The sequence below is a fragment of the Sinocyclocheilus rhinocerous genome, unplaced genomic scaffold (genome assembly GCF_001515625.1).
Source record: "Sinocyclocheilus rhinocerous isolate Xijiao unplaced genomic scaffold, SAMN03320098_v1.1 scaffold8154, whole genome shotgun sequence".
Lineage (NCBI taxonomy): Eukaryota > Metazoa > Chordata > Actinopteri > Cypriniformes > Cyprinidae > Sinocyclocheilus > Sinocyclocheilus rhinocerous.
This window is the reverse complement of record NW_015626502.1, coordinates 16,094-30,834: the sequence shown is the minus strand read 5'-3', so window position 1 is coordinate 30,834 and position 14,741 is coordinate 16,094. Positions and strand designations below refer to the sequence as shown.

Genomic DNA, 14,741 nt, shown 5'->3' with positions numbered 1-14,741 from the left:
GTGCTGTGAGGAATCATTCTCAGAGTCTTTGGGTTTTGATGCCAGGAAAAATAGACTTTTATTATCAGAGAAATAATGCAGTCTAGAGATGATCTGCAGAAAATCTATCGAGTTTGTGTCTGTTCTTTCTTTTATACAGTGCTTTCCGTAGGCGTGCCCATGTTTCATACATATGGTTATTGTTTATCAACTGGTTTACCTCTTTTGGCTGTGTCTCCAGCCTGCCACCCAGAAGCAGACAGGAGGCCCCAGTTTATGTTCAATGACTAAAGAGGCTCCATCATATATTTTGTCTAATGTCAAAACAGGACATGCAACTTTACCATATACTGTATTTTTGTAATGTCTGCACCAAGGAGGTCTCATGCAGGCCTTATACACAGGCAGATACACGATTATAACAGTAGAATCACTTATATTTTGACCAATAAAAATCTTCTACAACATTACGAGAATGAGTAAAAAATGGCATGCATCGGTAACCTCTTTCCGTCTCATCCTTTGCACGAACATGAATTGACGAACTGTTGCGCTACTGCGCTGAAGCGGGAAAAAAAGTAAAAGTAACAAGTGTGAATAAATCTAGATTTACATTCAAAGAGAAAAGATAGACTATGCATGACCTGACGTTTTATTCGTAGCCAAAATGAGGAGAAGTGAACATACAAAGCGTTAAAACCCTCTCATGCGGTGTCTGTTTCATTCATACTCGACGCCGGAGGACGCTCTCGAGCAGAAAGGCCAATACGGAATGATAGAAGTAACTTATGACATTCCAGGAAATCCTTAATATGGACAAAGGAACCCAGCTATTGCTGTAGCTATGCTGAATAAAAGCAGAAACGTTGTGGCTGATGAAACGACAATGAAAGAATGATAGACAAAACATGCACGACTGCAACAATATATGGTGTCTCAAGTCATCATCTCCATGTAATAAATAAAGTATATGAATAATGCAGTGCTACTGACATAGCATTTATTTTATTATCGAAACTTAATGCTGCAGTCAACACTTTTCATTTTATTCGAGACCGCTGTAATGGATTTAGTTTAACTGTACAGCAGCATTTTTGTCCACGTGAGTTGCATAGTTTCTACAAACGGAAACCGATAGTGCAGATATTACGTCATTGATAGGTGACAATGAACCAGGACGAGACATTATTTAAAATTGGAATTTCTCTTGGGAACTTTTGGGAAAACGTAAGTACACAACTGCATGAAATATATCACATTGTGCAAGTGGTTTTTGGATATTTTATTTCGAAAATCTAACATTGTGCCTTTAAATTATGTATTCTCAATGGAAAGAATGGCTACTTTCAATAGTCTTTAGAGAAAAGACAATTAAAATGACAGAGAGATTTAAAACGGTGCAGGTGTCGCTGAAGCTAGATGTGATACAGTTGTGATACAGTCTTTACAACTAGCTAGCTATCAACCTCACACAGGTTTTTTTTAATTATTAATTATTTTATTTGGCCATGGCAATGCAGCGTTTGCACATAGTTTTTAAAAATGAAACAGTTCTACAGCCAGGGTGCGAGAGGGGGATTTCTCCCCCCTCTGGTCTAAATATCCCTACCTCTGCTGAATTATTTTAATCCCTGGTGGGGACTAAATTTATCCCCCCTCCCCCATAATCATTAATGCTTATTAAAAAATATATTATATAAAATGCCTAAAAATAAAATATTCAAATATTTAAAAAATATATCTAAGTGAAACGATGTTGACGCAAACAATAATAAAACCAGAAACGGACTTTCACTATCAGTGCTCCCGCTCGTGTGACAATAGAGATGACACCACGTCTAGGACAATACCGCGATCCTCTCCCAGTGGTCTTCCATGCACGTCTTTTCGAAATGTCACCAAGCACCAACTAACGATCAATGTCAACATTAGTAACATTGGGACATAATACATTAGGATTTAATGGCTTTAACAAAAGCCATGAATAGAAGGTGACCAATTACCAGAGACCAACAGGCGCCATTACAGTTTCCATTAAAACCAATACAATTTTCATTATAACCAGTAAAACCATTACAAATTATGTGATGGTTTCTATTTTTTTCAACAGAGGATTGAAATAAATGTATTATTGTATGAACTAAAATACTTGAAATCTACATAAAAAGAGCAGAATGCAAAATGTATATGACAATGATAAACATAAACCTAGAATCCAGAAACCTGAAACAACAGAATTTTTTTTTAATTTGAGTATTCATATGTCTGTGTGTGTGTGTATGTGTGTGTCATGTTAATCAAACTAATCACCTTATAGGCTACTTCATTCACTCTATTTTCTAACTCAATATCTCTCAAGTGTAACCCGTTGTAGAATCACTGCTGTCTCTTTATGAATGAATGGAATATTCATGCCAGACAATGCGGCGTGATAAAATGGCAGTGGACGCTCGGACTAGGGGTGTCCTGGGATTTTACTGCAGTGCTATAGGCTACATGCTGTGTATAGTGAGAGAGGCAGGCAAAGGTAACCTGATGTATCTGTTTGCTTTTTTTCCTTTTAGCTTCTCCCAACCACCTTTATCTTCACGTTTTTTACTTGCCATCACAAACCCATCTCCTTCGCGTCAGTTTCTGTTTCTTATAAGCAAAAATAGATTGCATTAGCGCCCCCTTATGTCGGCCGTCAACGTCACTTAATCTGACACTTTTTCTTTGATGTTGAACCAGATGGACTTCTCCAGAACGTCCAGATGGCCAGTCCGCCCCTGCCGTCATTCACTGTATGAATCACAAGTTAGAACTTGTGGTCCATGATGCTGTAAAACATATTACAGATGCAAGTCATTTTCAGATGTTCACTGACTCTCTGTACTAATTTTTCTCTCGAAGCCCCAAAAATATGAGAATTTGAGTCTGCAGCTTCTGACTTGGTGATACACGCTCGCAGGATAGGAAGAGTGTTTGACGTGCGCTGGCTGTCCTCGTCCTGCACGTCTGTGACAGCTCTTTGGGAAAGTTATCCAGCATTGGTCAAACTCTTTGAAGAGTTAAGCGAAGACCATTCAAGATCTGCCAGAGAGGGCTAGGTGTACGGACATTCATGGCAAAATGACACAGTGGCTTTTTTTGGTGGAGCTGTCATTGGTAAAATATGCATTGGAGACCCAGCAGGCCTTATCCCTGTTTCTTCAAAGGAGAGATACCACAGCTGTCAGTGCTAATTCCGAGGTGGACGTTGCACTGAGAACACAGTCTATGAGACAAGCCGATGGTGTGAACGCAAAATGCATGAATGATGAATTTGAATGTTTCCACACGTTCAAGGGTGTAAAAGTGTCTCAACCAAGTGACGGAGACCATCAAAAGACAGAGGTATTTCGTGAATGATTCTTCATTTCCCTGGTCGACAACATTGAGCGCAGGCTGGATAACAACAGAATTATTTCTGCTGCAGCTGCTCTAAATCCGTCAAATTGGCCATCCGATGAAGACGAGCGCATCCTATTTGGGGATGACAAACTTCTCACGATACACAAGACTCTTGCTGTTGAGGCCACATCAAGTCCAATACTCCTCAAGGAATTCCACGAATTTAAATGTCATGGCGTCATCGGAGAGAATCTGCGCAAAGTGCTCACTACTGTCTCCATGCTTCCAATTTCAACAGCCGAGTGTGAACGAGGATTCAGTGTCATGAACCATATTCTCACCGATGGTAGAAAAAGAATGATTTGGTTCCACGCTGAACAGCCTACTGTTCATTTCAGTAAACGGACCAGGGGTTGCCTCATTCCCTGCGCAAATATTTGCAGAGATGTGGGTGAAAGAGGGGCAACACACCACAGATGATCCTTACACCAGAAAGCAGAAAAAAAATACAGAAGTGCGTCAAAGCAGACTGTTTTCTTAAAAATATAAATAGGCTATGCCTATACAAATCGCACCCTGTCTACAGCAATATAAAAAATGCAAACAGGAAATTACCGAGCCCTGCACATGACATGCAGACAATATATTTATTTATTTAGGCCACAAATTAAGAATTGGTTCCCTTGTTTTAATTAAAAGGTCCCCCTCGGCGGGCCCCCAATCAGCCGGGGCCCATATGCTCGTGCATACCCTGCATACATGCTACACCCCTGAATACAAGGTTACGGTCAACAATGAAAACAATAAGTCTAACTTATTTATTTAGTTAGTGGCAAGGCCAGTGAAATTTTAGCCAGGGCAAGTAAAAATTTGAACCACTGGCCCAACCAGGGGTGCGTTTCCGTACAACGACGTAACTCACTGATTAGCCACCATAGTATGATGCATTGTTGTGGAAACCAACTAGCCAGTCACGACTGTTTCCCGAACTTGGTCGCATCTCCGTCGTTTGAACCATATTAGTTCAACAATTTAGGGCCATTTTTAATGACGTCACACGGATGTGGTGGAGTAATAATTTCTGCTAATTAATTGATTCGAGATCTCTGAAATGCTGCTGTATTGAACATGGCACCTGATGACTAATTTACTATGTTTTGTTCCCTGTCATTTTGCTTTATTTGAATGTGTAGCTCCCGGCGCTTATTTATACTATAGTCGCACCGGTAGTGACGTCATGGGCTGTCGCCGGCCAACGTGTTGTTGGTGTTTTTTCAATGTATGCTTCAAGACACGGGTCACGACGTGGCGTCCCCCATAGAGCCCCCTAGAGGACGCAGTGTCTCGTTCCCTACTCAGGGAACCATGGTTACATAAGTAACCTGAGACGTTTACATTTCAGTTTGAGTGACACTCTGTTATGCAAACCCTGCATGCTTAATAATAATAATAAATTATTGAATGATTCACAGCTTTCTGAAGTATTCAGAAGCAAACAGGAACAAAATGAGCAAAAGAGGTGAGTACAACAGTTTTCCAGCATTGCATAAACTAGCAATAATATATAGGTACATTTATTCTACAATAACTATAAAATATCACATTTGTTTCCTCGTAGTACCTCTAATTTCAAAAGAAGATGACTTTAATGTGGCAGGTAAGACACATCCTGTCATTTCACTTATCAGTTATTTTTAAGTAAGCATATGGCTGTGAAAGTGTCAGTTTAATTTCTGCCATTTAAATTCAGCGTCTGGAAAGTTTGCCTTATAAACTCCAAGAAAGATTCTTAAATAATAATAATAATATTAATAATAATGTAGTGTGAAATTTCATATACACTATGATTGAATAACATTTGAATGGTGCTCTTTTTCTGCACCATTACAAATAAAACAAAGTATAATTGTACAAATATTTATGGAAAACAAACGTGTTGCAGCCTGCTGTATTTTGTGCACCACTCTTCCCTTATAGCAGTGGTTCTCAAACTGGGGTACGCGAACAAAATTCTGAGTTTTGGCATTCATTAAATTCTACCCCAACTTAAAGTAACAGTAAAACCGAACATGTATTTCTGACAAGCAAAATGCCGCTTCTGATGTAAAAACAGGAAAATGTGAGTGCCGTAAACGGTCAAATACATGATATCCAATCAGCTTACCTCATCTTTTGCAGTCAAAACTGACTGCATCCACACAATGTGCATGTGATAAGATGCCCGCTAAATGTGCTGCTTTAGCAAATCGCGCTGCTGTTCAATAAGTAGATCTTCACTTAATAGCATGAAGAGCAAATATTGACACGCATTGTACATTGAGATCAATATAAACTCTCTTCGATACATACTCTGTGCGTGTTAGTACAGCCAATCTGTCCTGTGGCATCAAAAAGGCAAAACAGTCGTATGCTCAAAAAATAATCACTTCACAGACAGCAGACACACACGGAGCCTGTGGCAAGCCATTCAGACAAAGGTGTGACTGCGGTCTAAGTGGATGAGAGGGGGTACGCAGAAGAATGTTAAATGCCCCAGGGGGTACGCCACTGTAAAAAGTTTGAGAACCACTGCCTTATAGTAAGTAATGTCACCAACATACTCTCACTGTTTATTTAGTTGCGTAACAGTAGCTTTCAAACTATCTCTTCCAGCAGAGAGTTGGGAAACAAAAAGTTTAATTTAAAGAAATAATAAACACATGTACACACACAAAACAAAAGGTTCTTATATGGTAGTCAATGAACGAAAACTGCAGTGTAAATACACCTTTATTCAACTTTATTTATATTAAGAACTCCCTAGTAAAAATTGCTCTTAATACTTTTGTGAATAGATATTAAGCTAAAACTCTCACAGGAACTCTTAGGAGGATTCCTAACAATCTTTGTGAATATGGCACCTGAACTCAGCATTTAAAAATCATTCTACTAATTAAGATTGTTTTATTTGACTCACAGGATCGGTTTCAAATGAACTCAGGATTGTTCTGGTGGGTAAAACTGGATCAGGAAAGAGTTCAACAGGAAACACCATCCTGAATCTACAGTATTTTAAAAAGGATGTCTCACCAGAGTCAGTTACTACAACCAGTGAGAGACATGATGTAAAGACTGATGACCGGATCATCTCAGTCATCGACACTCCAGGCTTGTTTGATACAAGAATGACAAAACCGGAAATTAAGAATGAAATAAGGAAGTGTGTCTACATGTCTGTTCCTGGTCCTCATGCATTTCTGCTGGCCATCAAAGTGGGGAGGTTCACAGATGAAGAGAAGAGTGCAGTCAAATGGATTCAGGAGAACTTTGGAGAAGAAGCTGCATGTTACACCATCATTCTGTTCACTCACACAGATGCACTAGAGGAGAAACCATTAGATGGGTATATCAGAGAAAGTAATGATCTCAAGGCTCTTGTTAATGAGTGTGGTGGCAGATTTCACTCAATCAACAATAAAGACATTGAGAACCGCTCTCAGGTCACAGAACTGCTGAAGAAGATTGAGAAGATGGTGGAGAAGAATGGAGGACAACATTACACTGATGAGATGTTTCAGCAAGCTCAGAGAAGGATACTTGATAGAGTACAATTCTGTGAGTGTGTTTTTGGCTTTTTATGTCTTATCAGGCTTATTCTTTGACATATATTATCATGATATAAACAGTGGTGTAAGAAAAAAAAAACGTATTTTCTTGATTGTTCCTGCATTCTTTCATTTCTTAAATGTACCAAATTCAGTAGAACTATTTAGTCTGAATATTATGTTTATGTCTGAATTGTAATTGCTCTGTTTCATTTAAAATTCCAATTGACAGGGTCAGAGAAACCTCGTATTGTGCTGCTGGGTAAAACTGGATCAGGAAAGACCAGAGTGGTGGAAACCATCCTGGGCAGAGAGAGGAGAAATTCACCAAATCCGGAACCCTTTGAAGTACATGAAGCAAATGTGGATAAAAAGAGCATGCAAATAATTGACACTCCAGGACTGATTGATGCATCAAAAGAGAAGATGAAAAAAGATGAAATAGAGAAGTTTGTCTGGATGTCTGCTCCTGGTCCTCATGTGTTTCTGCTGGTCATCAGACTGGACACGAGATTCACAGACGAAAAGAAAAACACAGAGAAATGGATTCAGGAGAACATTGGAGAAGATGCAGTACATTACACCATCATTCTGTTCACTCACGCAGATGCACTAGAGGAGAAACCATTAGATGAGTATATCAGAGAAAGTAATGATCTCAAGGCTCTTGTTAATGAGTGTGGTGGCAGATTTCACTCAATCAACAATAAAGACATTGAGAACCGCTCTCAGGTCACAGAGCTGCTGGAGAAGATTGAAAACATGGCAGAAGGAAATGGATGGAGATACTACACAAATCAGATGTTTAAAGAAATTCTCAGCAGAAAAGAACGTAGACTACGTAAGGTTTCAGTAGCAATTGGATCAGCAGGAGTAGCAGCCATAATAACAGGTGGTGCTGTTCTGGGAGCAACAACATTGGTCATTGCACCGGCACTAGTTCTTGCAGGAGGAGGTCTAGCTGTAGCTGGAGGAATAGCAATTTATAAAAAGTTTTCAAAGAAAGATTAGGACACTTTTTCTAATCATTTTCATGCATGACTTTCATAATTGTGGTTGTGGAAAGATGACACCATAACAGGATTAAATTATCCATTTTAATAAATGGCTAAAATAAGCATTATGACGATCATTCAATCTGAGGGGTTATACATAAATCAAAAGTTTCAGATTAATAGTTTCCTGTAAAGGTGAATAAAAATTTTGATTGTGCTTATGATAAATGTACTTGACACGGCTACTCTGACACAAACACACGATTTTATGTTCTACTTGTTGCATTTATGCATTTATATGATTTACATACATTATTATGTTACGGCTTTGAAGGCCACTGCTATGTCAATTCAAAATTCAAGAATTTAATAAAATCAGCCTGATGAACTTACTGTTGTTTTTTTGTTATTTTTGAAGCTCAGCACAGCAAAAAGCCCAGTGTTAAATTAACTCTCCCGGGAGTTTATTTGAGTCCACACTCAAGAGTGTTAAAATCAACGCTGAACAGTGTCAAATTAACACTGAAGAAGTGTTAAAGTTAATGAGATAATTAGGTGATTATTTGAGTGATGATTGACCATTATTGAAGACACCTGATGGTAACAAGCATAATCACCAAAGGAGAAAGTCACCGTTTTTAAGTCACCATTGTAGTGGTCAGTGTTTGAATTAGTTGGGACCTTGACCCTTAAATTTTAAACATTAAATTTTTTTTGGCTACTACAAAATCTAATGTTAAATATTTAAGGGTCAAGATCCCAACTAATGCAAACACTAGCTACGTTTACATGTACACTTTTTTGTCATTCCGATTAAAATCATTCCGATTGAAAGATTCGGTGGACTGTTTACATGAGACATTATCTAATCCGATATGGTGTTTACATATGCCGGCGCTTTCAATCGGAATGACTTTGTGACATGCGCACATTAGCCTATGTCCTGTTTGCCATCTTTTATTCCTGTCAACATGGAGTTCCATTATTTTTTATGCACACTATTTTTATGTAAAGTGTTGCTCTTAATCAAACAACAGCGTGAATTTGTAAGCATACTACTGCTGGAAGGTATGAGGAAAAGACGGGCACCGGAAGCTGACCTTTTTGGTGGCAGTGCATCTCTAAGGAGCATCTCAATACTACCCCTCCCTCCTCTGAAAAGTAGAAGTGTGTGGATGAAGGTCCGTAGTAAGGACTGGTGGGAGAAGGTTGTATTGCTGGAATTTAGTGACCTGGAATGGAAACTAAACTTTCCCATGAGTCCCCGTCATTCACCCACATCCCTATCCTTCCTCCATCTGGTGGTTATAAAGATTTCGTCAATAGAAAAGGAAATCACAGCTACTTTAAGCAGGCTGTGTGCATTTTACTGTGGACTGACTGTTTTCAAACTTGTATGGTAGTTAAATAGCCCCTAGACCTCAGTTATCATGAAAAAAGCCAGGAAATGTCAGTTTTGACAATATGGGACCTTTAAACGTTCAGTAGAGCGTGAATTTTCCACAAAATGTGAAATCATTCTCTCGTCGTGCTGTCTGTTCTGTTCAAAATATTGAGAAAATCGCCTTTAAAGTTGTCCAAATGAAGTCCTTAGCAATGCATATTACTAATGAAGGGAAATAAATTAAATTTACACCATTGATTTACCACAGCTAAACCTTTATACACACAAAATTTCATAAAAATATTTCACCAGGAACATAAAATGTTACACTTTTATAAATTTTTTCTCATATTTTTTCATATGCTCTCAATCAGGGATGAGGTTACGGTCTAAATCTTAAGTCACATCTGACCTTAAACAGTCCACAAAGTGTTCTTTTATTGTTTTGCCATTGTCCCAGTGGCCTAGTGAGGGCTTCGACTCCTGTCTCTAGGTGGCTGACCACACCCCTAACCACAATCACATCCGCGACCCAGTTCAGCATCCTTAATTTGCTCCAAGACCAAGTTCACCACAATGTCCATTTCTCCAGCACTTTTGTTGTCAGAATCATCAACTGGTAGGACCTCAGGCCTTGGACAAACAGTATCCTTGTAGGGATCATCAACGAAAGGGGGGATGTTCTTATACAGGTACTGTTGCCTCTGGAGTGATAATCCAGGAGGAGTCAGGATAACCAGTTCTCCATCGGGGAAATCCATGCCTTGCAGAAGTATCTGGAAAGGTAATTTGTCACTGCCTGCCTCTTCCTTGACAAAAACCATTCCAGGATGCATAGCATCAAACCTGAAAAATGAAGCTGAGACAATGAGAATTTTAGTGCTCGTAAACATGAATAGCAAGTGACATGGCTGTTCTGAAGGTGTCTTGACATCAAAAATTCTCATTAAAAGCAGTGTTTAATTTGAGCCGGATCCTGTTCCGTAAAATGTCCGGTAATTGTTCTTAAAGATCCGGCATTAGATCGTGATGTGTGCGTGTGTGCATATGAGAGTGAGCGCAGGTTTATGTATTTGGAGGTTTTGTATTGGTCCTCAACAAATTTTTGACTGTGACCAGTCAGCTTTCTTAAGTTCAAACTCGCTCTCATTTATTGGTGCTTACTGCTTATTGTTTTGTGAGCAGCAGAACGTTTGGAGAGAGTAATAATACCAGAAATAATACCAAATAAAGTGAAATATTATAATGTATAAATATTATAAACATAGCTATACGTTAGTATAGCTCACTCCAAAACAAATCATATCAATGTAACGGTATTCAGAACAGACCAAGAATGAAAAAAAAATATATAAACCTAAAGAAACCAAAACAAAGCGAAACTTAAAGTACCAGGCGTTAATTGGGCTCACATACCTCTCATTCGGCACAAATCCTAATGTTTTCATATTCGTAATGTATTTTAATAAAACTATTATTTATAATGTAAAGGCTTTGTACTTCACGCACATTCGTATATCGACAGAAATATCCTCTTCACATGAGCAAAAATGTGCTTGGCATACAAATTGGACCAGTTATACCACGGACTATTTAAATTGACCAGTGTAACCTTTTTTTTGGTTGACTGTATTTTATTTTGATAATGAACAGACTTAGATGTCAAGTTTGAGTTGCGAATATGTGGTGTGTGTGTGTGAGCGCGCAAGGCGCCGGTGTGATCGAACAGCTGAAACATAAAATACATAATTTTTGGTCATACAGATAAAAGTAAGACATAATTCGAAAGCACAAAGTGTTTACTTTTATTTTTGCACACTCAAAATAACAACAGAACATTTGTGATTTAAAATAAAGCAAGGATGCGTGTTTAATTAAAACGGTTACTACTTATTTAAGTCAGATATTTTTTGCATATTTATACCTATACTATGATTGAATTGTATTTTTATGAAAACAAATTTTGTTATTTGTAATGTATCTTAGATATACATTTCCTAAAATCATCCTGGCAACCAATTTTTGACCCAGGGTTTGAACCTGTGCCCTAGTTAGGTTAATGGAGAAACTTGTGAACGATGCTCTCTTATAATTGTGGCATCACTGTTTAGTGATGTCATTGAATGTTCCGGGAAAACTTAAGTTGTATTTTCAGTGTTGGTCACAGCACCTTTTAATTGTTGTTTTGGATCCGGCAATTATTCATTTACAAATTAAGCACTGATTAAAAGTATTTCGATACAGATAAATTTATACAAATAACTTTCTCCTGCACACTCTGTGAAGGCACCACTCAATCTAGTTATTGAGTATTACAACATGAACATGTGTTGACACTATCCTTTCTGGTATGGTCTAGTTCATGTTGCTTATTACTTATGAAAAAGGGTCATTAAAAAGTCAACTAAAGCAAAGTTCCTACATGCAGATTGTGGCATCTAGTAGTGTTTTGCTCAATATAAATACATTAAACATGCCATTTTACTTAATTTGCACACTTACCTAAAATGTTGATACTTTTTTATTCCAGGAACTGGTTTAATGGATCCAGTGAAGAAGGTCTGCCAGTCACACACTGGGACTTCTGTTGTACCATCCTCCCTTCCAACGACCTGGGCGATGTTAACAGTGGAGCTGTCATGTACAACTTTCTCCAGCACACTCTGTGAAGGCACCACATGACGTTTGAATGCTCTCGTGAGAAGCCCAAATACCAGTCAGGCGCAAATTTGGTGTGCCCGGCAATAAGGAAGTTCAAGGTTATGCTCCTGTGCAAACCCATTGCAACTCTCCAGGCACAATACCAAAGGACAAAACGTTTTTTGTTTTGCCCTGAGCAATTATCGCAGTGGAGATGCACATCTGTTTCTCTGATGCCATAATTGCTGAAGAAAAAATGCAGGTATGAAATCACCGCATTTGAGCCTTTACTAATGAGATGGGCTTCATCAACCAGGAAGTTCACCTGCCGAGGAAGCCCCTCACAGCAGACACCAAACAACCCATACTTCCTTGGAACTAGAAAATAAATTGGTCCTGGCTGTAAGGGGTTACTTGGCAGGTGGACTTGCTGGGCATAGTCAAACGAGTAGTGCATAGTGATGTTGCGACTACATGGCTGATTGCTGCATAGGTCTTTGATGTCATTCTCAGCACACATTTTCTTGGCCTCTGTGACCATGTTATTGTACAGGGACCTCTCAGTTTCAACAGTCAATAGATGCTTCTCTTTGAAAGCAAATCTTAAGTGTTTATAAAATATTACACTATCCTATTGCTTCAAAAGCACTGTAAAAACTGTGTGTGTGTGTGTCTGTGTGTGTGTGTGTGTGTGTGTGTCAGTGTGTGCATGTGTCACAGGCCACTATGAGCAAGACAGGCCTGTATAGGAGTATTGTGCAGGTGTGAGTTCCCCACCACTAAATTCATGTATGTCTGTGTGTATATATGTCTGAGTGTGTGTGTGTGTGTATGTCTGTGTGTGTGTGTATATGTCTGTGCGTGCATGCGTGTGTGTCTGTTTGTGTGTGGGTACAGATTGAAAGCAGAATTGAGCTCTTTGTTACAAAACTGTAAGTGGTGGGTCATTTCTAGTTTACTTCTGCAGGAATTTGAAAGTCTCGTGGCATAACCGCTTTCCTTCCAGCCAATAGTAAGTCCTCTGCGGCTGACAGGGAGTTTGTTCCTTCCTTTTTGATAAGCTTGTGGTCTCAGAGTTGTTGATTGAACACGAAATCTTCCCCAGGAGGATAAGCATTTGGTCCCCTGAAAAACAGCAACTTTCAAACTAGCTAAAAAAACTGAATTTTATGGATCTGGATTTTGCAAGAGAACGGCTTACATCATTGTATTTCATTGTTTTTCACTAAACAATGACAATAAACTTCTATTCTATTCTATATTCCTGACATCATGATTGTTAATGAAGGAACAGTTAGAAAACCAATTAAACTGGTTAAAATCTTAGCAAGCAAGAGGTACATGACGATTTATAAACTTGTCATGGTAGTGACCTGTCTGAACAATTTTCATGAATATTTTTTTTTACTCCGGGCATACTAACTGGATGTCAATTCTCTCATGGCTGCTTTCCTATGCATAATTTCCTCTGGGGTGAAGGGGCGATAGCATGGCTGCCCATAACTGTACTGACAATTACAGCTAAAAACAAAACAATATCACTTTATTGAATATAGGAGCTGGCTACGGCAAAGAATCATCATATACAGAGGCAGACCTACATGACATCATCAGCTAAGCTGATGTTTTGTTTACATTTTGTCAAAGCAAAATATGCTATACCTGTGACATAAACAACTCATGAAAACCACTATTTTTGTAGAGAAGGCATTTAAGAATGTTTGTGACTGCCTCGCCTGAACTTTGAGGCATTTTCCCACTCAACCTGGTCGAATTCAAAGTCCGTAGAGAAAACTTTGTATTCTTCCATGGCTTCATTTTCCATAACTGAGTCGTAGTGGTCCAAACATTGATCGAATTCGTCGTCTTCCAGGGCATCATCCTTTGCCAAGCCAGTCTCTGGACATTCTGTATCATCTTCCCAATGGTTGAACAAACGCGCTATCTCAGAATCCGTGGCTTGAACCGAAATCATGGCGGATTGTGTACACTGCACGCGAAGAATTCGCCAGCCAATCAGAGGCACTGTAGCAGGCCGTTGCAAAGAGGAAAACAGTTTTGTTTACGCGAGAAGGGTTTGTTTTAATGCTCTCTATGGGCTTACCACTGTAATGACGCTGTGGAGAGTAGATGAACCCGAAAGCAGAAATTCTAAGCTTTACATAGATGCCAAACTTGAGTGGGTAATTCCCAAAGAGCGGGCAGTAGCGAGCGAAGTTTGTAGGCGTGTTTCCGGATATTTTTGTTCGCGATTTTGTTGCATCCACTCACAAAAATTAAGTTTTGATATATTTACGGTAGGAAATTTACAAAATATATTCATGGAACATGATCTTTACTTAATATCCTAATGATTTTTGGCATAAAAGAAAAATCGATAAATTTGACATACAATGTATTTTTCGCTTTTGCTACAAATATACCCCAGCGACTTAACACTGGTTTTGTGGTCCAGGGTCACATGTTGCAAAAAATAGCACAATCATGCAGGTTTGCACTACACAACATCAGGAAGATCAGACCCTTCCTAACAGAGCATACAACATAACTTCTCGTCCAGGCCCTTGTCATTTCTAGGTTGGAATATTGCTCTTCTGGCTGGACTTCCATCATGTGCAATCAGACTTCTGCAAATGATTCAGAATGCAGCAACACGTCTTGTTTTCAGAGTCCAAGAGGGCTCATGTTACACCGCTTCTAATCTCTCTGCACTGGCTTCCAGTTGCAGCTTGCATCAAGTTCAAGTCATTGTTGCTCGCCTACAGAACAGCCACGGGCTCCGCACCC

At 39.0% G+C, this 14,741-nt stretch overlaps 1 protein-coding gene across 1 annotated transcript; it reads left to right on the top strand.

Moving 5' to 3' along the window:
* The first annotated feature begins 4,857 nt into the window (after positions 1–4,857).
* Positions 4,858–7,946, top strand: LOC107716102 (GTPase IMAP family member 8-like). The gene is made up of 4 exons (XM_016522429.1): positions 4,858–4,870; positions 4,970–5,008; positions 6,310–6,945; positions 7,168–7,946. The coding sequence occupies exons 1-4, from the start codon at positions 4,858–4,860 to the stop codon at positions 7,944–7,946; spliced, it is 1,467 nt and encodes a 488-aa protein (XP_016377915.1).
* Positions 7,947–14,741: the final 6,795 nt, after the last annotated feature.

Bases quoted from the DNA above. Each gene is read 5' to 3' on its own strand.
- LOC107716102 (XM_016522429.1), top strand. The intron at 5,009-6,309 runs GTAAGACACATC...TTTGACTCACAG, and splicing joins AGATGACTTTAATGTGGCAG to GATCGGTTTCAAATGAACTC. The intron at 6,946-7,167 runs GTGAGTGTGTTT...TCCAATTGACAG, and splicing joins ACTTGATAGAGTACAATTCT to GGTCAGAGAAACCTCGTATT.